This window comes from Saccopteryx leptura, chromosome 2 (genome assembly GCF_036850995.1).
Source record: "Saccopteryx leptura isolate mSacLep1 chromosome 2, mSacLep1_pri_phased_curated, whole genome shotgun sequence".
In the NCBI taxonomy this organism is placed as follows: domain Eukaryota; kingdom Metazoa; phylum Chordata; class Mammalia; order Chiroptera; family Emballonuridae; genus Saccopteryx; species Saccopteryx leptura.
Genome location: NC_089504.1, coordinates 345,735,284 through 345,757,600, shown reverse-complemented (window position 1 = coordinate 345,757,600; position 22,317 = coordinate 345,735,284). Strand labels below are relative to the sequence as shown.

General features: G+C 39.2%; 2 protein-coding genes across 3 annotated transcripts; both read right to left on the bottom strand.

Moving 5' to 3' along the window:
• Nucleotides 1-5,546: 5,546 nt before the first annotated feature.
• Nucleotides 5,547-6,104, bottom strand: LOC136393715 (keratin-associated protein 4-3-like). 2 transcript variants are annotated; one of them, XM_066366348.1, is made up of 2 exons: nucleotides 5,824-6,104; nucleotides 5,547-5,694 (listed from the first exon to the last, which is right to left on the bottom strand). In XM_066366348.1, the coding sequence occupies exons 1-2, from the start codon at nucleotides 6,102-6,104 to the stop codon at nucleotides 5,547-5,549; spliced, it is 429 nt and encodes a 142-aa protein (XP_066222445.1). The 2 variants fall into 2 exon arrangements, with proteins under 2 accessions (XP_066222445.1, XP_066222444.1); XM_066366347.1 differs by having other exon boundaries at nucleotides 5,547-6,104.
• Nucleotides 6,105-14,455: 8,351 nt separating this feature from the next.
• On the bottom strand, nucleotides 14,456-15,064 carry LOC136393714 (keratin-associated protein 4-2-like). Its single transcript, XM_066366346.1, has one exon. It carries the CDS (start codon nucleotides 15,062-15,064, stop codon nucleotides 14,456-14,458), a length of 609 nt encoding a protein of 202 aa, XP_066222443.1.
• Between the last annotated feature and the right edge of the window lie 7,253 nt (nucleotides 15,065-22,317).

The window sequence follows — 22,317 nt, the reverse complement described above, 5'->3', positions numbered from 1 at the left end:
ATACAACCTTCCTAGACTGAGTCAAGAAGAAGCAGAAAGCCTAAACACACCTATCAGTAGAGAAGAAATAGAAAAAACCATTAAAAACCTCCCCAAAAATAAAAGTCCAGGCCCTAACGGCTATACCAGCGAATTTTATCAAACATTCAAAGAAGACTTGGTTCCTATTCTACTCAAAGTCTTCCAAAAAATTGAAGAAGAAGCAATACTTCCAAACACATTTTACGAAGCCAACATAACCCTCATACCAAAACCAGGCAAGGATGGCACAAAAAAAGAAAACTACAGACCAATATCTCTAATGAATACAGATGCTAAAATACTAAACAAAATACTAGCAAATCGAATACAACAACATATTAAAAAAATAATACATCATGATCAAGTGGGATTCATCCCAGAATCTCAAGGATGGTTCAACATACGTAAAACGGTTAACGTAATACACCATATCAACAAAACAAAGAACAAAAACCACATGATCTTATCAATAGACGCAGAAAAGGCTTTCGATAAAATACAACACAATTTTATGTTTAAGACTCTCAACAAAATGGGTATAGAAGGAAAATATCTCAACATGATAAAGGCCATATATGATAAACCATCAGCTAACATCATATTAAATGGCACTAAACTGAAGGCTTTCCCCCTTAAATCAGGAACAAGACAGGGTTGTCCACTCTCTCCACTCTTATTTAATGTGGTACTAGAGGTTCTAGCCAGAGCAATCAGACAAGACAAAGAAATAAAAGGCATCCATATCGGAAAAGAAGAAGTAAAGGTATCACTTTTTGCAGATGATATAATACTATACATCGAAAACCCCAAAGAATCCACAAAAAGACTACTAGAAACAATAAGCCAATACAGTAAGGTCGCAGGATACAAAATTAACATACAGAAGTCAATAGCCTTTCTATATGCCAACAATGAAACAACTGAGAAGGAACTCAAAAGAATAATCCCCTTCACGATTGCAACAAAAAAAATAAAATACTTAGGAATAAACATAACAAAGAATGTAAAGGACTTATATAATGAAAACTATAAACCATTGTTAAGGGAAATCGAAAAAGATATAATGAGATGGAAGAATATACCTTGTTCTTGGCTAGGAAGAATAAATATAATCAAGATGGCTATATTACCCAAAGCAATATACAAATTTAATGCAATTCCCATCAAACTTCCAATGACATTTTTTAAAGAAATAGAGCAAAAAATCATCAGATTTATATGGAACTATAAAAAACCCCGAATAGCCAAAGCAATCCTAAAGAAAAAGAATGAAGCTGGGGGCATTTCAATACCTGACTTCAAACTCTATTATAGGGCCACGACAATCAAAACAGCATGGTATTGGCAGAAAAATAGACACTCAGACCAATGGAACAGAATAGAAAGTCCAGAAATAAAACCACATATATATAGTCAAATAATTTTTGATAAAGGGGCCAACAACACACAATGGAGAAAAGAAAGCCTCTTCAATAAATGGTGCTGGGAAAACTGGAAAGCCACATGCAAAAGAATGAAACTGGACTACAGTCTCTCCCCCTGTACAAAAATTAACTCAAAATGGATCAAAGATCTAAACATAAGACCTGAAACAATTAAGTACATAGAAGAAGACATAGGTACTCAACTCAGGGACCTGGGTTTTAAAGAGCATTTTATGAATTTGACTCCAATGGCAAGAGAAGTGAAGGCAAAAATTAATGAATGGGACTACATCAGACTAAGAAGTTTTTGCTCAGCAAGAGAAACTGATAACAAAATAAACAGACAGCCAACTAAATGGGAAATGATTTTTTCAAACGACAGCTCAGATAAGGGCCTAATATCCAAAATATACAAAGAACTCATAAAACTCAACAACAAACAAACAAACAATCCAATAAAAAAATGGGAAGAGGATATGAATAGACACTTCTCCCAGGAAGAAATACAAATGGCCAACAGATATATGAAAAGATGCTCATCTTCTTTAGCTATTAGAGAAATGCAAATCAAAACGGCAATGAGATACCACCTCACACCTGTTCGATTAGCTGTTATTAGCAAGTCAGGTAACAGCAAATGTTGGAGAGGCTGTGGAGAAAAAGGAACCCTCATACACTGTTGGTGGGAATGTAAAGTAGTACAACCATTATGGAAGAAAGTATGGTGGTTCCTCAAAAAACTGAAAATAGAACTACCTTATGACCCAGCAATCCCTCTACTGGGTATATATCCCAAAAACTCAGAAACATTGATACGTAAAGACACATGCAGCCCCATGTTTATTGCAGCATTGTTCACAGTGGCCAGGACATGGAAACAACCAAAAAGCCCATCAATAGATGACTGGATAAAGAAGATGTGGCACATATACACTATGGAATACTACTCAGCCATAAGAAATGATGACATCGGAACATTTACAGCAAAATGGTGGGATCTTGATAACATGATACGAAGCGAAATAAGTAAATCAGAAAAAAACAGGAACTGTATTATTCCATACGTAGGTGGGACATAATAGTGAAACTAAGAGACATTTATAAGAGTGTGGTGGTTACGGGGGGGAGGGGGGAATGGGAGAGGGATAGGGGGTGGGGAGGGGCACAAAGAAAACAAGATAGAAGGTGACAGAGGACAATCTGACTTTGGGTGGTGGGTATGCAACATAATTGAACGACAAGATAACCTGGACTTGTTATCTTTGAATATATGTATCCTGATTTATTGATGTCACCCCATTAAAAAAATAAAATTATATAAAAAGCAAAAAAAAAAAAAGAACTTTCACTTTAGGATGAACTTTATGGCTTCTCTTGAGCATATCTGAATTGTGAGCATCACTACTCGTGTGCTTTAGAGCCATTAGTAAGTAAATAAGGGTGACTGGAGCACAAGCACTGTGATACCAAGACAGTTGATCTGACAACCGAGACAGCTACTAAGTGACTCACAGGCAGGCAGCGTGTACAGTGTGGATACACTGGACAGAGGGATGATTCACAACTGCGTGGGATGGAGCAGGACAGCACGAGATTTCATCATGCTACTCTGAATGGTGTGCAATTTAAAACTTATAAGTTGTTTATTTCTGGAGTTTTCCATTTGTTATTTTCAGACCATGGTTGACTGTGGGTAACTAAAACTACAGAAAGCTAAACTTAGGATTTGAGAGGAAACTACTGTGTACTGAAAAGTGTCTAAATATACATGTATAATACACTACAAGTAATTATGAAGCAAATATCTATATATCCCAGCGCCCAAGTTAAGAAATCGAAAGAGCATTGTGATCACCAAGAGGACCCTGGACGTGTCTTCTGTTGACCGCACTCTACCCTATAGATCATCACTGTCCTGATTGTTAAAATAATCTTTTCATTGATTTTCTTTATAGTTTTATCACCTAGGTATGCATCCTATGCAGTATAACTTAGCCTTACATATTTTTGAATTTCATATAAGTGGAATCTTAATATATGTTTATTTTTTATTCTTTCACTCAATATTATATGAGTTGTAGTAGGCAGACTCTAAGATGACCCAGTGATCTCTACTTTTCGGTGTTCATGGTCTTATGGAATTCCCTCTCCTTGAATTACTTCTTTCTAACCAACAGCATATGGCAACTTCATGATTAAGTTACAAAGATTGTGACTTTTGTCTTCGTAGTAAACTCTCTCTTACCCTCGTTGGCTTTTTTAAGTGGCTGCTGAGAGAGATGTATGTGGCAAAGCATGGAAAACAGTCTCCATTTGACAACCAGCCAAGAACTGAAACTCGGATTCTAATGGCCTGCAAGGAACTGAATCCTGTCAACAACTATATACTGTATTTTTTGCTCCATAAGATGCACCTGACCATAAGACACACCTAGGGTTTTAAGGAGGAAAATAAGAAAAAAAATATTCTGAACCAAATGGTGTGTTAAAATATTTAATAAAATACCGTATTTTTCACTCCATAAGACGTACGGGCATTGTCCCCTCCACTTTTTGGGGAAAAAAGTACGTCTTATGGAGCGAAAAATATGGTAAGTGAAGTTGGAATTGGATTCTTTCACAGTCAAGACTTTAGATGAGATGCCAGTGCCAGCTAACACTTAGGATCCAGTGTTGTAAAATACGATGAAATAGAGGGGTCAGTTGAGCTGTATCTGGATTCTTGATCCACACTATAAATGATTCAATGAGCAGAGTACTCCTGTAGTCTAGGATTCAGTCTCACTGAGGACCTCTGGAGACTGGAACAATGTGCCCACACTAGAAGGAAAAGAAACGACAGCATTGACCAAACACTCCCATCCAATGGTTGAGCACTGCTCCTGGAGACTTTAATTCCTGTCTTCTGGCCTACCCAGAGTTTGCTTTTTCATCCGAGAAAGTCCTCAGGTAGAGAGTTCCAGGTGCTTGCTGTGAGAAACCACCATCCCGGCCCTGGCCAGTTGGCTCAGTGGTGGAGTGTGGGCCCAGCATGTGGATGTCCCAGGTTTGATTCCTCGTCAGGGCACACAGGAGAAGCAACCATCTGCTTCTCCACCCCTCGCCCTCCCCTTTTCTCTTTCTCTCTCTCTTTTCTTCTTCTGCAGCCATGGCTCAGTTGGTTCGAGTGAGTTAACCCCAGGCACTGAGAATGGCTCCATTAAGCCTCTGCCTCAGGTGCAAAAAACATCTCAGTTGCTGAGTAACAGCCCCAGATGGGCAGATCATAACCCTGTAGGGAGCTTGCCAGGTGGATACTGGTCAGGGCACATGCCCGAGTCTGTCTCTGTCTCCCCTCCTCTTACTTAAAAAAAAAGAAAGAAAGAAAGAAAGAAAGAAAGAAAGAAAGAAAGAAAGAAAGAAAGAAAGAAAGAAAGAGAGAAAGAAAGAGAGAAAGAAAGAAGGAAAGAAAGAAGGAAAGAAAGAAAGAAAGAAAGAAAGAAAGAAAGAAAGAAAGAAAGAAGGAAAGAAAAGAAAGAAAGAAAGAAGGAAAGAAAGAAGGAAGGAAAGAAGGAAGGAAGGAAGGAAGGAAGGAAGGAAGGAAGGAAGGAAGGAAGGAAGGAAGGAAGGAAAGAAAGAAAGAAAGAAAGAAAGAAAGAAAGAAAGAAAGAAAGAGAAAGAAACCACCTTCCCATAATAAAATTTGTACGATGTGGGAATACAGTTAGAAATCATGAAATCACCTGCTATATTTTGCTCTCCAGTAAAGAACACAACAACTGACAGATAAAGGTGATGATTCAAGAATGAAAAATGAGACATGATACTGTAGTTTTGCATGCCTGACAAGATTTATTTAAGATTTAGTAACATCTCCATATGAGAAAACCTGGCAGGGAGGAAATATATCAGTTGGAATGACATATTGGTAGAAGAATTCCAGAGAAAATTAAACCTTTCTGTTTATGTGGAAGAGGGATATTAATATGGAGGGACATTGTATTTAGAGGCCAAAATCATTTTACAAATTGGTTGGAACTGAAGTTTTACAATTGTCCTCTCATGACTCAGTGCATTAAGAAGATTGGTTGACGGAAACAAGGTGTGGGTAGGTCGGGATGATCAGCAGCAGGAACCACTAGAGCAGACTGGGCGGCAGCAGGTGGTCTGGCAGCAGCTGGGGCGGCAGCAGCTAGAGATGCAACAGGTGGGGCGATAGCAGGTGGTTTGGCAGCAGATGGGGCGGCAGCAGCTAGAGATGCAACAAGGCCTGCAGCAGCTGGAGCCACAGCAGCTGGAACCACAGCAGGAGGGGCGGCAGCAGCTGGAGATGCAACAAGGCCGGCAGCAGCTGGAGCCACAGCAAGAGGGGCGGCAGCAGCTGGAGATGCAACAAGGCCTGCAGCAGCTGGAGCCACAGCAGGAGGGGCGGCAGCAGCTAGAAATGCAGCAGGTGGGCCTGCAGCAGCTGGAGCCACAGCAAGAGGGGCGGCAGCAGCTGGTGCCACAGCAGGACCCACAGCAAGAGGGGCGGCAGCAGCTGGACACACAGCAGCTGGGGCGGCAGCAGGTGGTCTGGCAGCAGGTGGTCTGGCAGCAGGTGGGGCGGCAGCAGGTCTCCTGGCTGCAGCCTTGGCCACAGCCCTGGTCAGAGCAGGCGGATCCACAAGAGTTGACCATGGTGTCAGAGGGTGGAGGTTCTGAGTGAGTTTTCAGGAAGGTGGGTTTGGAAGGTTTGGAGGTCTGCTTGCCCTGGGTCCCCTTTTATACCCTGCTGAGGGGCCACTGTCATCAGATGCAGTGCTCTTTCTTTGTCATTGTTTGTCCTAATTAGCAGGCAATTATCAAATTAGCCAAGTTTGTTTTCCTGGTTAATCTTTTCAAGATGGATGGAAAACACTGCTTCCTTTTCCTGCTGTGTTAGGGTCCATCACTTCCGCTCTTCCTGGTCTTGTCTTCCGGGTCTCCCTTGCTTCAGCTTCCTCAAAGAAAGCTGTCACGTGACTTCTGCCTTTAGCTGGTGTGTATGCTAGTCTCATGTTGCACAGTGCAGCAGTCTGCCCTTGGGTGACAAAGATTCTAATAAGCCACATTCTTTTTGTTGACTTGGGAGAATAAAGCTACATTTTAGTGTGATGACTCATTCATTATTGGTCAGATGAGCAGAGAAATTTTGAGTGGAAAACAGGGTATCACTGGCATGAGAGTAAAACTCTGAGGGTATTTCCTCTCCCCATAGTGAATCATGGCCCATTTTCTAGACTTTCAGATGGGAAATAAATAATTGTCTAAAGGAGGAAAACCAAATCATGAATTTTTGATGTTTCTTCTTTTCCCTCAGCTTTATTGAGGTATACTTAATATACAAAAAAATTACACATGTCTAATGTATACAGTTAGATAAGTTTAGACTTATGCATGCACCACAATACCTTTTCCACAAGTTCTAGGTGTGTCATATTGTTATTGTGAACTAGGGGCACAATGTTGTACAGCAGAATTCTAAAATTTATTTCTCTTGTATATCTTTTAACTTTATACCAGTTGAACAACTACCTATTTCCTTCTCCACCAAGTTCCAAATGCCCACCATTTTATTCTCTGCTTCTGTGAATTTGACTATTTTAAGTGTCTCAACAAGTGAAATCGTACAGTATTTGTACTTCTGTGACTGACTTGTTTCACTTAGCATAATGTCTTTCAGACACACTTATTACAAAGGGCATAATTTTTTTTTAGGGTTGAATAACATACACTTTTATTAATCAGTGTTGACATTCCGTTTAATGGCAATAGTGGTTGGCAATAAGTGTGACTTACACTGAAATTAGTATCATGTAAACATCTATGTCTTTTTCAATACATACTACTTCAGTCTTTTTATAGATATGCGGTGGATATAGTCCAACAGTTCTCAATCCCTTCTATCTGATACTAGTAGTAACATGGCTTTTATTAATAATGATGGTATACCGGGGGAAGTGATGCTGAGAGGGAATACAATTTTAGGGAATATGGGTAGTTCAAATCAATTCTCTTAAAAAATTTAAATATAGTCAGTGCTCACCAAACTCATGTTTGATGTTACTTTAATAACTACTCATCTAGATCTAAGAAAAGCTCTGACATTTCATTCTGTGAGATTTTGTGTTGTGTAAGCTTTTTGAACTATGATTCTGTCATTCAGCATATTCGATCTTCCCCAACTTCATGGCTCCAAATATTTTGATGAAAAGAGTGTCATGTTTTATTTCTCATTTTCTTATTTCATGAGAAGACTATCAACCAAGTTGAGATGTTCTTGGCTCTGTTCTCGGAATGACTAGTCCAAGATAAGAACAGCTTCCAGGAACCAGCTGAAACTGATACCTACTTGACAAAACATTACAAAAATAGATTTTCTAGTAAGTGTCCTTTCCCCTCCCTGACTTTCCTTGACTCCCAATGGGAAAAATATATATAAGGAGCCAACCAATGATCTGGTGTTTTTACGATTTTCTACTGATTTGTGTGTGTGTGTGTGTGAGAGAAACATTATTTGTTGTTCCACTTATTTTTGCATTTATTGGTTGATTTTTTTTCTAAAACATTTCTGATGATTTGAGGAGGGGAGGGCATGAGAGGGGGAGAAAGGAGAGAGAGAAAGAGGAAGAGAGACAGAGACAGAGAAGCATCAACTTGGTGTTCCACTTAGTTGTTCCATTTAGTTTTGCATTTATTGGTTGCTTCTTGTATGTGACTTGACCAGGGATTGAACCTGTGACCTCAGCACACTGGAATGATGTTCTATGCATTGGACCACCATCCTGGGCTCATTCTTGTATGATCCCTGACCAGGGATTGAACCCACAACCTGGGCATATTGGGGCAATTCTCTAGCCAACTGAGATACCTGGCCAGGGCCCCAGTGCTTCTCATATTTTGAAACACTAGCCTTATCATTGCTGTATATAAGAGATTGACTTGCCCCAACTTACTGTTATGAGCTGGTATGCATAAGTGGGTGTCTCATAAAAACAATTATGACTCACCATGGTGATTATGGTTTATCGAATGGCTACCTCCATAGATAGTCAATAGGGAGGTTTAACTATAAGCTGAGATGGAAGAGATTGGATGAAATGGGTTTGAGGATCCATTTCTACCTTAAGTGACATATAAATCTAATAAGCCAAACTCCTCATGATTCCTTTTTATTTTTTTTCTGGCCAGTTTCCACTTCTGCCCTGATTTTAATTTTCAGATTCACACCACCAGGGTGATAACAACGTGGGCTCCTGATTGGACCTCTGCCAGGAGGTGTGGCTGGAGTTTTGAGCCTGCATTGTCCTAACTCTGATGAGCCAGATACAGCATTTTATTGGGAAACTGGACACTTACTAGAACTTCTTCTGCACAGTAAAAGAAACTAACAACAAAACAAATAGATAGCCAACTAAATGCGACATGATATTTGCAAAGAACAGTGCCAATCAAGGGTTAATATCCAAAATATATAAAGAACTCACAAAGCTCAGCAACAAACAAGCAAACAATCCAATTAAGAAATGGGGAGAGGAGCTCAATAGACATTTCTCCCAGAGGACATACAGATGGCCAACAGATATATGAAAAGATACTCATCTTCACTAGCTATTTAAGAAATGCGAATCACAACTACAATAAGATATTATCTCATACCTATTAGGTTGGCTATAATCAACAAGACAGGTAATAACTAGTGTTGGAGAGGATGTGGAGAAAAAGGAACCATCATTCACTGCAGGTGGGAGTGCAAATTAGTACAATCATTAAGAAAAAAATGTATGGTGGTTCCTCAAAAACTTAAGAATAAAACTACCATATGACCGAGCAATCTCTCTATTGAGTTTCTACTGTAAAAACTCTAAAACACTGGTACATAAAGACACATGCACCCCCACGTTCATTGCAGCAGTATTCACAGTGGCCAAGACATGGAAACAACCAAAATGTCCCATGATAGAGGACTGGATAAAGAAGATGTGGTACATATATACAATGGAATACCACTCAGCCATAGAAATTATAACATAGTGAAATTTACAACAACATGGATGGATCTTGAAAACATTCTACTAAGTGAAATATACTTATGGACTCATGGACATAGATAAAAGTGAAGTAGTTACCAAGGGGCGGGGACATGGAGGAAGGGGTAGGGGGTAAAGAGGAACAAATATATGGTGACGGAAAATGATTTGACTTTCGGTGATGGGTATATAATACAATGCAATCAACAGTTCAAATGCTATGGAAACATTTTCCTGAAACCTATGTACTCTTATTGATCAGTGTCACTCTGTTCAATGTAATTTTCTAAATAAAATTAAAAAACAAAGTCCTGAGCCTCTTCTGTTGCAGGAAAATGAGGGAACAAAAGCAGACATTAAGTTGTCTTAGTGGCAGAGGCCCTAGAGAGCCCCATTATCGAGTCTGAAAAAACTAAGAATTTCATACGACCTTGTTTTTTGGGAAAAGAGTGTCCCCTAGGAGCCCTGATGACAGGCCTACTGATGATTCAGTAGAAATAATTTTTATTTATATTAATTTGGTATATAGGTTTTCTTCATGGTGTGTGTGTTCCTTAGGATAAGCTTAAAATTAAGTTTTGAAATTCCTCATGATTTCTTTTTTTTTTAAATTGTGTTGACATGGTTTCAAGTGTCCCACTCAATGTAACACCCTCTACACACCATATCCTGCCCCCCATGCCTCATGCAAAGTCTCTTCCATCCTCATTTCTCCCCCATTGTCCCCTCCCCTTATCTCCACCCCTTTCCCCTCTGGCTATTGCTGCCCTGTTGTCTGTATATCTGTGCTTTGTGTATGTTTTTTGATGAATCCCTTCACCTTCTTTGATCCAGACCCCTCTTACCCCTTCCCTCTGATGACTGACCATTGTTTTTATATTTAGTTTTTCATCTAAATGAAATTTGTTTTGGTTTAACAAATGAAATATTAACTCTCTTCTTTTTTCTTTTTTTATATCTAAAAGTTAACTAGCTGTCCTCTATAATTTTTATAACAATTCTTCCTTTTCATAGTGATTTCGAACTAACATTGCTAGTCTAGTTACCTCCTTTGGGCTTGCAGGTCTAGTTTAGAGTCTTCTTGGAGGCACACCTCACTGTGTGAATAGCAATTCATTGTGAGATCTCTAATGTGATTCTCAGTTCTACAGATCCATAAATTTATGACTATACATTCAGTTCACTATATTTTTTTCTTTTGCTCCTATCTATGTTCATGGTTTTATTTTAGAATTGATCATTGTTCTCAGAATTAGTCATGAAAATTCACAATTTTTAAAACGATTTACTTTCATAGCATATAATAAATTTCCTTTTGTGCTCATCCAAAGCAGAAAGAATTCAAAATAAAGTACCCAGCCATACTTGCTGAAAGATAATCCTGCTGAGGTAAGTTCTGACCTAGGAAAGTGCTATAGAACTTTGGGGAAAGTATTATTCTCTACAGCTATATTTCCAGGTTACTGCTAAATATACCATGTCTCCTAAGTCTTGAACATAATTAAGTAGGATACAGAGATAAATACAGCCTGTATGTCTATACCTCTAGCAAATATTTTACCCACTACAAGCAAATCTTCCTTTCAGAAACTAACTGAGACATAAACTGATGATTATTCAAAAAAGTAATATTTTAATCCTCAGAAGAGTTATTCTCTTATAAGAAAGATTAAATTATCAGAACACTTTAGTCCAAGAAAATAAATAGATTTATGATGAACTTTTTAAAAGCCATAGGAACAGGAGGTAAAGAAAATAAACAGAAATTTATTAAATTCAACACTATTGAAATTAGACAATCTGTCTTACAACTGAAAAATAACAGTGTGTGCCTTCAAGTAGGAAGTCTCAATAAAATTTTCCCACAAAAATGAATGAATGAGTGAATGAATGAATGAATAAATTTGAACTTGGAACCATTAAGGTGTACTTTACAGGTGAATTGTTGAACAAATCAAACTATATCTATCTGTAACAGGGAACAACTACTGATACACTGAACCACTTGCATGATCCCAATGGAATGATGCTAAGAATAAAAAGCAAATCATCAAAGGTTACACCCCATAAAATTCTGTTTGTATAACCTGCTTGCAAAAAAATTATAGAGCTGGAGAACAGAATAGTGGTAGTCGGCGGTTCTGCATGATGAGTGGAAGGGAGTGGATGTAGCTATAAAGGAGAAGCCTCACAGAGAAGGACAGTTCTACATCTTACTTGTGATGGTGGTTACACAAATCTATATAGTACACCTGACTTAATACATAGAACCACACACACACATACATGCACACATACACTCGTGCATGTAAAACTGGTAAATTCTAAACAAGATCTGTGGTTTGTACTAATGTAATTTCTGAATTTTGATATGTACTATAAATAAGATGTGATCAGTGGGGGAATCTGGGTGAAAGGCATGTAGGACGTTGCTATATTCTTTTACACTTTCTGTGTATTTATAGTTATTTCAAAGTAAAATGAGAAATAAGGTTAATTGTTGGTAAAAAAAGGGAATATGCTTTTACTTGCATATGGTTTATCTTCATCACCTTTTAGTATCTATGATCATTTTACTTTGTCTTGTACCACACAACACACAGATGAGGGGGAAGGGATCAAAAGGAGAAGAGAAGTGAATATGGCAGGTAATAAGGAGTAAACACGTTAGGGAGTTAAAAGCATATCGAGAAATTCAGTAGTGTCTAGTCTCTAAAGCTGGAGCGTGTGTTAGGGAATATTGTCACAGAACTTTGCTCTGTCGGTGTAGTAGGGATAATAATATCCCCAAATGGCATATATGATGAGCAGCAACTTTGGAATGACAGCCAGGGCAGAGTGATGTATGACCCATGGTGAACTATCAATATGGACAGTAAAGCATGGTGACCCTGAAAATAGGGTATACACAGTCAACAAGGATATAGCTGTGTGTGTGTGTGTGTTTAAAAGCACTTAAGAATAAATGAGCCAAAACCTGAGGTTAGTGATCCCAAAGGAAAATTACGACCCCCCTCAATTAAAAAAGAGACATAGTAAAGGTCTGATTGAAATTAAAACTGTGGCTTTGATCTTCTAGTACCAGGTGATCAGCAGGCAAAGAAAGGAGCAATGGCCTCAAGGAGGAGTATATTTAGCATTAAGGTGATCTTCTGAGGCACTCTTGGTATTTCTGTTTTTCATTTTAACTGATTTGGGGCAAGTACAACAGCTGTGGCCAGATGAGGACATAGTAACCAAGACTCAGAATCAGCAGGGATGCGGGTTTGGCCCCTGCACCAGGCAGCTCAACTAGAACAGCCGAGGTGCTGCCTACAAACCCTCTTCTTGTAAGTTTCTATAGAAATAGTAACCAACCCGTTGAAGTGAACTTGATGAGAAAAATACATGGACAGTAACCGGGGTAGACTATGTAATATCCTATCCCGACCCCCTTCGTCATCCCCAAGCTAGTGTTGAGTAGGGACTGCTGGTGGCTAACACTGTTCAAACACATGTTCTTGAGGTCGATGTGCTCACTTGAAGGAGCCTCTACATCTGTTGGCGTGGCTCTCTAACCCTTCTCTCCATCAGGGTGGTCCAGAGCTAGTGATGACTGATACAGGAGTACAGAGTCCCAGCCACCTTGCCGCCAAGGGGGCAGGTGTGTGGTACTGCTCACTCTCAACTCTGTGGGGTCAGATGATCATAAAATTCCACTGCAGCCAATTTGTGGCTTATTTTGTTTTTCTACACTGTCCTGCTTATCTCCGTTTCTTACTGATTTGTTCTGAGAGCACTTCCTTGTATATCACTTGTGCAAGAGTCCTTATGTCAGACTCTGCTTTGAATTAATCCAAGGTTTAGTTGAATTGATTGTATGTATAAGACACACAGGTTGAGTGATCCCCCTATAAATACAGCCTCCTTAGAATGCGAGTTGCTAACATGGTAAGCCATGTTACCTGTGGGTATGTCCTGTCTCTCAGACATAATGATATGAGAAAAATAAGTGAAGACTATTTATCTGAAAGCAATTGTGCAAAAATGGCAAGAAGAGACAAAATGTTCAAAAGATTTAGCGGTTCAGCTGACAGTAATTTAAGACTTGACTCTTAACGGCATGGCAACCATTCATAATACATGAAAAATGTTTTAAAGTCACCAGTGATGGGATTTTGAACACTGGTGTCTTAGATGGAGTGCCCACAGGAGCAGATGCCAAAACAGGGGTCTCTAATCAAATAATTTATAAGGGAGAGAACAATAAGAAGCACTGCAGGGAACCTGGGAAGTAACCCAGGGAACTGATGGAAGCTGAAATAGAATGCTGTAAGGAGCAAATTACTCCCATAGGCAGCTGGGGTTCATTCCACAGAGGGCCTTTAGACCCGGTGCAGCCTGCCCCCGTTGAGGCAGAGAATTCCAGTGCTCGCAGTAGAAAACAGTGTTCTTATTATAAATAAGGATGAAAGGACACTACAGTGAGAAATCCTGAATTCACCTGCTATAGACCGCTCTCTGCAGAGAAGAAATGGAACAGTTGACAGCTAAGGATGATGATTCAAGAACGAATAATAATGAGACACGGTGCTCTTGCATTTGTATGCCTGGGAAATTAAGATTTATTTAAGTTCAGGATTGGTTTCATATGAGAGAAAATCTGGCAGAGAAGAAATATATCAATTGGGATGACATGTTGGCTGAAAGATTTCAGATAAAATTCAAACCTTGTGTTCAGTTGGGAGAGAGAGAGTAACATGGTGGGGGGGGGGCATGTTTGCAGGCCAAAGTCCATTTAAGGATATATAAATACAAACAATAGAGTGGCTATAATAGGGGGTTGTACATTTGAAACCTGTATAGTTCAGTGAACCATGTCAACCCTGTAAGTTAAAAAAACAAGAGAATCAGTTGGAATGGGTTTACAATTGTCCTCTCATGACTCAGTACATTAAGAAGATTGGTTGATGGAAACAAGGTGTGGGTAGGTCGGGATGATCAGCAGCAGGAACCACTAGAGCAGACTGGGCGGCAGCAGGTGGTCTGGCAGCAGCTGGGGCGGCAGCAGCTAGAGATGCAACAGGTGGGGCGGTAGCAGGTGGTTTGGCAGCAGATGGGGCGGCAGCAGCTAGAGATGCAACAAGGCCTGCAGCAGCTGGAGCCACAGCAGCTGGAACCACAGCAGGAGGGGCGGCAGCAGCTGGAGATGCAACAAGGCCTGCAGCAGCTGGAGCCACAGCAGCTGGAACCACAGCAGGAGGGGCGGCAGCAGCTAGAAATGCAGCAGGGGCGGCAGCAGGGTGTCTGGCAGCAGCTGGAGATGCAGCAGGTAGGCCTGCAGCAGCAGGACCCACAGCAAGGGCGGCAGCAGCAGGACCCACAGCAAGGGCGGCAGCAGCAGGACCCACAGCAAGGGCGGCAGCAGCTGGACACACAGCAAGGGCGGCAGCAGCAGGATCCACAGCAAGGGCGGCAGCAGCTGGACACACAGCAGCTGGGGCGGCAGCAAGTGGTCCTGCAGCAGGTGGTCTGGCAGCAGGTGGGGCGGCAGCAGGTCTCCTGGCCACAGCCCTGGTCAGAGCAGGCGGATCCACAAGAGTTGACCATGGTGTCAGAGGGTGGAGGTTCTGAGTGAGTTTTCAGGAAGGTGGGTTTGGAAGGTTTGGAGGTCTGCTTGCCCTGGGTCCCCTTTTATACCCTGCTGAGGGGCCACTGTCATCAGATGCAGTGCTCTTTCCTTGTCATTGTTTGTCCTAATTAACAGGCAATTATCAAATTAGCCAAGTTTGTTTTCCTGGTTAATCTTTTCAAGATGGATGGAAAACACTGCTTCCTTTTCCTGCTGTGTTAGGGTCCATCACTTCCGCTCTTCCTGGTCTTCTGTGTCTCCCTTCCTTCAGCTTCCTCAAAGAAAGCTGTCATGTGACTTCTGCGTTTAGCCGGTGTGTATACTAGTCTCATGTTGCACAGTGCAGCAGTCTGCCCTTGGGTGACAAAGATTCTAATAAGCCACATTCTTTTTGTTGACTTGGGAGGATAAAGCTGCATTTTAGTGTGATGACTCATTTATTATTGGCCAGATGAGCAGAGAAATTTTGAGTGGAAAACGGTGTCACTGGCATGAGAGTAAAACTCTGAGGGTATTTTCTCTCCCTATAGTGAATCATGCCCCATTTTCTAGACTTTCAGATGGGAACCAAATAATTGTCTAAAGGAAGAAAACCCAATCATGAAATTTTGATGTTTCTTTTTTTCCCTCAGCTTCATTGAGGTATACTTAGCATACAAAAAAATTACACATGTCAAATGTATATATACAGTTAGATAAGTTTAGACTTATGCATGCACCACAATACATTTTTTACAAATTCTAGGTGTATCATACTGTTACTGTGAACTAGGGGCACAATGTTGTACAGCAGAATTCTAAAACTTATTCCTCTTGTATATCTTTTAACTTTGTACCAGTTGAACAACTACCCATTTCCTTCTCCACCAAGTTCCAAATGCCCACCATTTTATTCTCTGCTTCTGTGAATTTGACTATTTTAAGTGTCTCAACAAGTGTAATCGTGCAGTATTTGTACTTCTGTGACTGACTTGTTTCACTTAGCATAATGTCTTTCAGACACACTTATCACAAAGGGCATAATTTTTTTTAGGGCTGAATAACATATACTTTTATTAATCAGTGTTGACATTCCGTTTAATGGCAATAGTGGTTGGCAATAAGTGTGACTTACACTGAAGTTAGTATCATGTAAACATCTATGTCTTTTTCAATACATACTACTTCAGTCTTCTTATAGATATGCGGTGGATATAGTCCAACAGTTCTCAATCCCTCCTATCTGATACTAGTAGTAACATGGCTTATATTAATAATGATGGTATACCTGGGGAAGCGATGCTGAGAGGGAATACAACTTTAGGGTATGTGGGTGGTTCAAATCAATTCTCTTAAAAAATTTAAATATATTTAGTGCTCACCAAACTCATGTTTGATGTTACTTTGATAACTACTCATCTAGATCTAAGAAAAGCTCTGACATTTCATCTGTGAGATTTCATGCTTTGTGCAAGGACGTCTAAAGCTTTTTTTATTTTTAATTTAATGCAGCGACATTGATAAATCAGGGTACATATGTTGAGAGAAAACATCTCCAGATAATTTTTTAAATAATTTTTGTTTATTTATTTTTTAATAATTTTATTTTTTTAATGGGTGGGACGACATCAATAAATCAGGAAACATATATTCAAAGATAACAGGTCCAGGTTATCTTGTCGTTCAATTATGTTGTATACCTATCATCCAAAGTCAGATTGTCCTCTGTCACCTTCTTTCTAGTTTTCTTTCTTTCTTTTTTTTTTTTTTTAAATTTTTTCTGAAGCTGGAAACGGGGAGAGACTGTCAGACAGACTCCCGCATGCGCCCGACCGGGATCCACCCGGCATGCCCACCAGGGGCGACAGTCTGCCCACCAGGGGGCGATGCTCTGCCCATCCTGTGCATCACTATGTTGCGACCAGAGCCACTCTAGCACCTGAGGCAGAGGCCACAGAGCCATCCCCAGCGCCCGGGCCATCTTTGCTCCAATGGAGACTTAGCTGTGGGAGGGGAAGAAAGAGACAGAGAGGAAGGAGAGGGGGAGGGGTGGGGAAGCAGATGGGCGCTTCTCCTGTGTGCCCTGGCCGGGAATCGAACCCGGGACTTCTGCACGCCAGGCCGACGCTCTACCACTGAGCCAACCGGCCGGGGCTTATCTAGTTTTCTTTGTGCCCCTCCCCCTTTCCGTCTCCCTCTCTCCCCTCCCGCCGTAACCACCACCCTCTTATCAATGTCTCTTAGTTTCACTTTTATGTCCCACCTACGTATAGAATAATGCAGTTCCTGGTTTTTTTCTGATTTACTTATTTCACTTCGTATAATGTTATCAAGATCCCACCATTTTGCTGTAAATGATCCGATGTCATCATATCTTTTTTTTTTTTTTTATAAATTTTTATTAATGTTAATGGGATGACATTAATAATTCATGGTACATATATTCAAAGAAAACATGTCTAGGTTATCTTGTCATTAAATTATGTTGCATACCCCTCGCCCAGAGTCAGATTGTCCTCCGTCACCCTCTATCTAGTTTTCTCTGTGCCCCTCCCCCTCCCCCTAACCCTCTCCCTCCCTCCCTCCTGCGTCCCCCCTCCCCCCACCCCTGGTAACCACCACACTCTTGTCTATGTCTCTTAGTCTCGTTTTTATGTTCCACCAATGTATGGAATCATATAGTTCTTGTATTTTTCTGATTTACTTATTTCACTCCATATAATGTTATCAAGATCCCACTTAGAGGCCTCCTTAGCGCAGTAGGCAGCGCGTCAGTCTCATAATCTGAAGATCCCACCATTTTGCTGTAAATGATCTGATATCATCATTTCTTATGGCTGAGTAGTATTCCATAGTGTATATGTGCCACATCTTCTTTATCCAGTCTTCTATTGAAGGGCTTTTTGGTTGTTTCCATGTCTTGGCCACTGTGAACAGTGCTGCAATGAACATGGGGCTACATGCGTCTTTACGTATCAATGATTCTGAGGTTTTGGGGTATATACCCAGTAGAGGGATTGCTGGGTCATAAGGTAGTTCTATTTTCAGTTTTTTGAGGAACCACCATACTTTCTTCCATAATGGTTGTACTACTTTACATTCCCACCAACAGTGTATGAGGGTTCCTTTTTCTCCACAGCCTCTCCAACATTTGCTATTACCCGTCTTGTTGATAATAGCTAATCTAACAGGGATGAGGTGGTATCTCATTGTAGTTTTGATTTGCATTTCTCTAATAACTAATGAAGCTGAGCATCTTTTCATATATCTGTTGGCCATTTGTATTTCTTCCTGGGAGAAGTGTCTGTTCATGTCCTCTTCCCATTTTTTTATTGGATTGTTTGTTTGTTTGTTGTTGAGTTTTATGAGTTCTTTGTAAATTTTGGATATTAGGCCCTTATCTGAGCTGTTGTTTGAAAATATCGTTTCCCATTTAGTTGGCTGTCTGTTTATTTTGATATCAGTTTCTCTTGCTGAGCAAAAACTTTTTATTCTGATGTAGTCCCATTCATTTATCTTTGCCTTCACTTCTCTTGCCATTGGAGTCAAGTTCATAAAATGTTCTTTAAAACCCAGGTCCATGAGTTTAGTACCTATGTCTTCTTCTATGTACTTTATTGTTTCAGATCTTATATTTAGGTCTTTGATCCATTTTGAATTAATTTTAGTACACGGGGACAGGCTGTAGTCGAGTTTCATTCTTTTGCATGTGGCTTTCCAGTTTTCCCAACACCATTTGTTGAAGAGGGTTTCTTTTCTCCATTTTGTGTTGTTGGCCCCTTTATCAAAGATTATTTGACCATATATATGTGGTTTTATTTCTGGGCTTTCTATTCTGTTCCATTGGTCTGAGTGTCTATTTTTCTGCCAATACCATGCAGTTTTGATTATTGTGGCCCTATAATATAGTTTAAAGTCAGGTATTGTAATGCCCCCAGCTTCATTCTTTTTCCTTAGGATTGCTTTGGCTATTCAGGGTTTTTTATATTTCCATATAAATCTTATGATTTTTTGTTCCATTTCTTTAAAAAATGTCATAAAAATTTTGATGGGAATTGCATTAAATTTATATATTACTTTGGGTAATATGGCCATTTTAATTATATTTATTCTTCCTATCCAAGAACAAGGAATATTTTTCCATCTCATTGTGTCTTTTTCTATTTCTCTTAGCAATGCCTTGTAGTTTTCTTTATATAGGTCCTTTACATTCTTTGTTATGTTTATTCCTAGGTATTTTATTTTTTTTGTTGCAATCGTGAAGGGGATTATTTTTTTGAGTTCGTTTTCTAATATTTCATTGTTGGCATATAGAAAGGCTATGGACTTTTGTATGTTAATTTTGTATCCTGTGACCTTACTGTATTGGCTTATTGTTTCTAGTATTCTTTTTGTGGAGTCCTTTGGATTTTCGATGTATAGGATCATATCATCAGCAAAAAGTGATACCTTTACTTCTTCTTTTCCGATATGGATGCCTTTTATTTCTTTGTCTTGTCTGATTGCTCTGGCCAGAACTTCTAGCACCACGTTAAATAAGAGTGGAGAGAGTGGACAACCCTGTTGTGTTCCTGATTTAAGGTGGAAAGTCCTCAGTTTTACGCCATTTAATATGATGTTGGCTGATGGTTTATCATATATGGCCTTTATCATGTTGAGATATTTTCCTTCTATACCCATTTTGTTGAGAGTCTTAAACATAAAATTGTGTTGTAGTTTATCGAAAGCCTTTTCTGCGTCTATTGATAAGATCATGTGGTTTTTGTTCTTTGTTTTGTTGATATGGTGTATTACGTTAACTGTTTTACGTATGTTGAACCATCCTTGAGATTCTGGGATGAATCCCACTTGATCATGATGTATTATTTTTTTAATATGTTGTTGTATTCGATTTGCCAGTATTTTGTTCAGTATTTTAGCATCTGTATTCATTAGAGATATTGGTCTGTAGTTTTCTTTCTTTGTGCCATCCTTGCCAGGTTTTGGTATGAGGGTTATGTTGGCCTCATAAAATGTGTTTGGAAGTATTGCTTCTTCTTCAATTTTTTGGAACTTTGAGTAGAATAGGAACCAAGTCTTCTTTGAATGTTTGATAGAATTCAGTAGTATAACCGTCTAGGCCTGGACTTTTATTTTTGGGGAGGTTTTTAATAGCTTTTTCTATTTCCTCCCTGCTGATTGGTCTGTTTAGGCTTTCTGCTTCTTCATGACTCAGTCTAGGAAGGTTGTATTGTTCTAGGAATTTATCCATTTCTTCTAGATTGTTGTATTTGGTGGCGTATAGTTTTTCATAGTATTCTACAATAATTCTTTGTATATCTATGATGTCTGTGGTGATCTCTCCTCTTTCATTTTGGATTTTATTTATTTGAGTCCTGTGCCTTTTTTCCTTGGTGAGTCTTGCCAAGGGTTTGTCAATTTTGTTGATCTTTTCAAAGAACCAGCTCCTTGTTTTATTGATTTTTTCTATAGTTTTTCTGTTCTCTATTTCGTTTATTTCTGCTCTGATTTTTATTATCTCCTTTCTTCGGCTGGTTTTGGGTTGTCTTTGTTCTTCTTTTTCTAGTTCCTTAAGGTGTGAAGTTAAGTGGTTTACTTTGGCTCTCTCTTGTTTGTTCATATAGGCCTGAAGTGATATGAACTTTCCTCTTATTACTGCTTTTGATGCATACCAGAGATTCTGATATGTCGTATTTTCATTTTCATTTGACTGTATATATCTTTTGATCTCTGCACTTATTTCTTCTTTGACCCATTCATTTTTTAGAAATATGTTGTTTAGTTTCCACAATTTTGTGGGTTTTTCCTCCTCTTTTTTAAAGTTGAATTCTAGTTTCAAGGCTTTATGATCAGAGAATATGCTTGGTACAATTTCAATTTTTCTAAATTTGCTGATATTGTCTTTGTGGCCCAACATATGGTCAATTCTTGAGAATGTTCCATGTACACTAGAGAAAAATGTATACTCTGTCGCTTTGGGATGAAGTGTCCTGTAGATGTCTATCATATCCAGGTGTTCTAGTATTTCGTTTAAGGCCACTATATCTTTATTGATTCTCTGTTTGGATGACCGATCTAGAGCCGTCAGCGGTGTATTGAGGTCTCCAAGTATGATTGTATTTTTGTCAGTTTTTTTTTTAAGGTCAATAAGTAGCTGTCTTATATATTTTGGTGCTCCTTGGTTTGGTGCATATATATTAAGGATTGTTATGTCTTCTTGATTCAGTGTCCCCTTAATCATTATGAAATGACCATTTTTGTCTCTGAGTACTTTTTCTGTCTTGTAGTCAGCATTATCAGATATGAGTATTGCTACACCTGCTTTTTTTGGGTGTTGTTTGCTTGGAGTATTATTTTCCAGCCTTTCACTTTGAATTTGTTTTTATCCTTGTTGCTTAGATGAGTTTCTTGTGGGCAGCATACAGTTGGATTTTCTTTTTTAATTCATTCTGCTACTCTGTGTCTTTTTATTGGTAAGTTTAATCCATTTACATTTAGTTTAATTATTGACACTTGTGGGTTCCCTATTGCCATTTTATAAATTGCTTTCTGTTAGTTTTGTATCTTGTTTGATTCTTCTCTTTTGTTTTTCTATTGTTTGTTTTTGTTTGTTTGTATTCCATACTTCTTTCCTCTGTTGCTACCTTTTTTAAGTCAAGTGTTTTTGTGGTGGTTTTTTCAGGGGTGGTTACCATTAAGTAATGAAAAGGGTACCTACCATATTCATTGTAGTACCCTTTCTTATGAGTATTTCTGCGCTTCATCGTCCTTTGCTACTGTTAATCTTCATCCTTTCTCCCCTTTTTTTTCTTTTGTTGTCACAGTTTAAGTTTGGTTTTATTGTTTTCTTGGTGGAGCTGTTACTTGTGGTTTTGTTTTCTTTTGTTCTTTGAATCTGGTTGGAAAACCCCCTTTAGTATTTCCTGGAGTGGGGGCTTTCTGATGATAAATTCTCTCATCTTTTCTGTATTTATGAATGTTTTTATATCTCCTTCATACTTGAAGGATAGCTTTGATGGTTTTAGTATTCTTGGCTGAAAGTTCCTCTCTTTCAGGGCTTTAAATATTGGGGTCCACTCTCTTCTAGCTTGTAGAGTTTCTGCTGAGAAATCTGATGATAATCTAATGGGCCTTCCTTTATATGTTGTATTCTTCTTTTCCCTGGCTGCCTTGAGAATTTTTTCTTTGTCATTGGTTTGTGTCATCTTCATTATGATGTGCCTTGGAGTGGGTTTGTTGGGGTTAAGAAAAC

Excerpts from the sequence above, each read along its gene's own strand:
- LOC136393715 (XM_066366347.1), bottom strand. The coding sequence starts at position 6,104 with ATGGTCAACTCTTGTGGATCCGCCTGCTCTGACCAGGGCTGTGGCCAA.
- LOC136393714 (XM_066366346.1), bottom strand. The coding sequence starts at position 15,064 with ATGGTCAACTCTTGTGGATCCGCCTGCTCTGACCAGGGCTGTGGCCAG.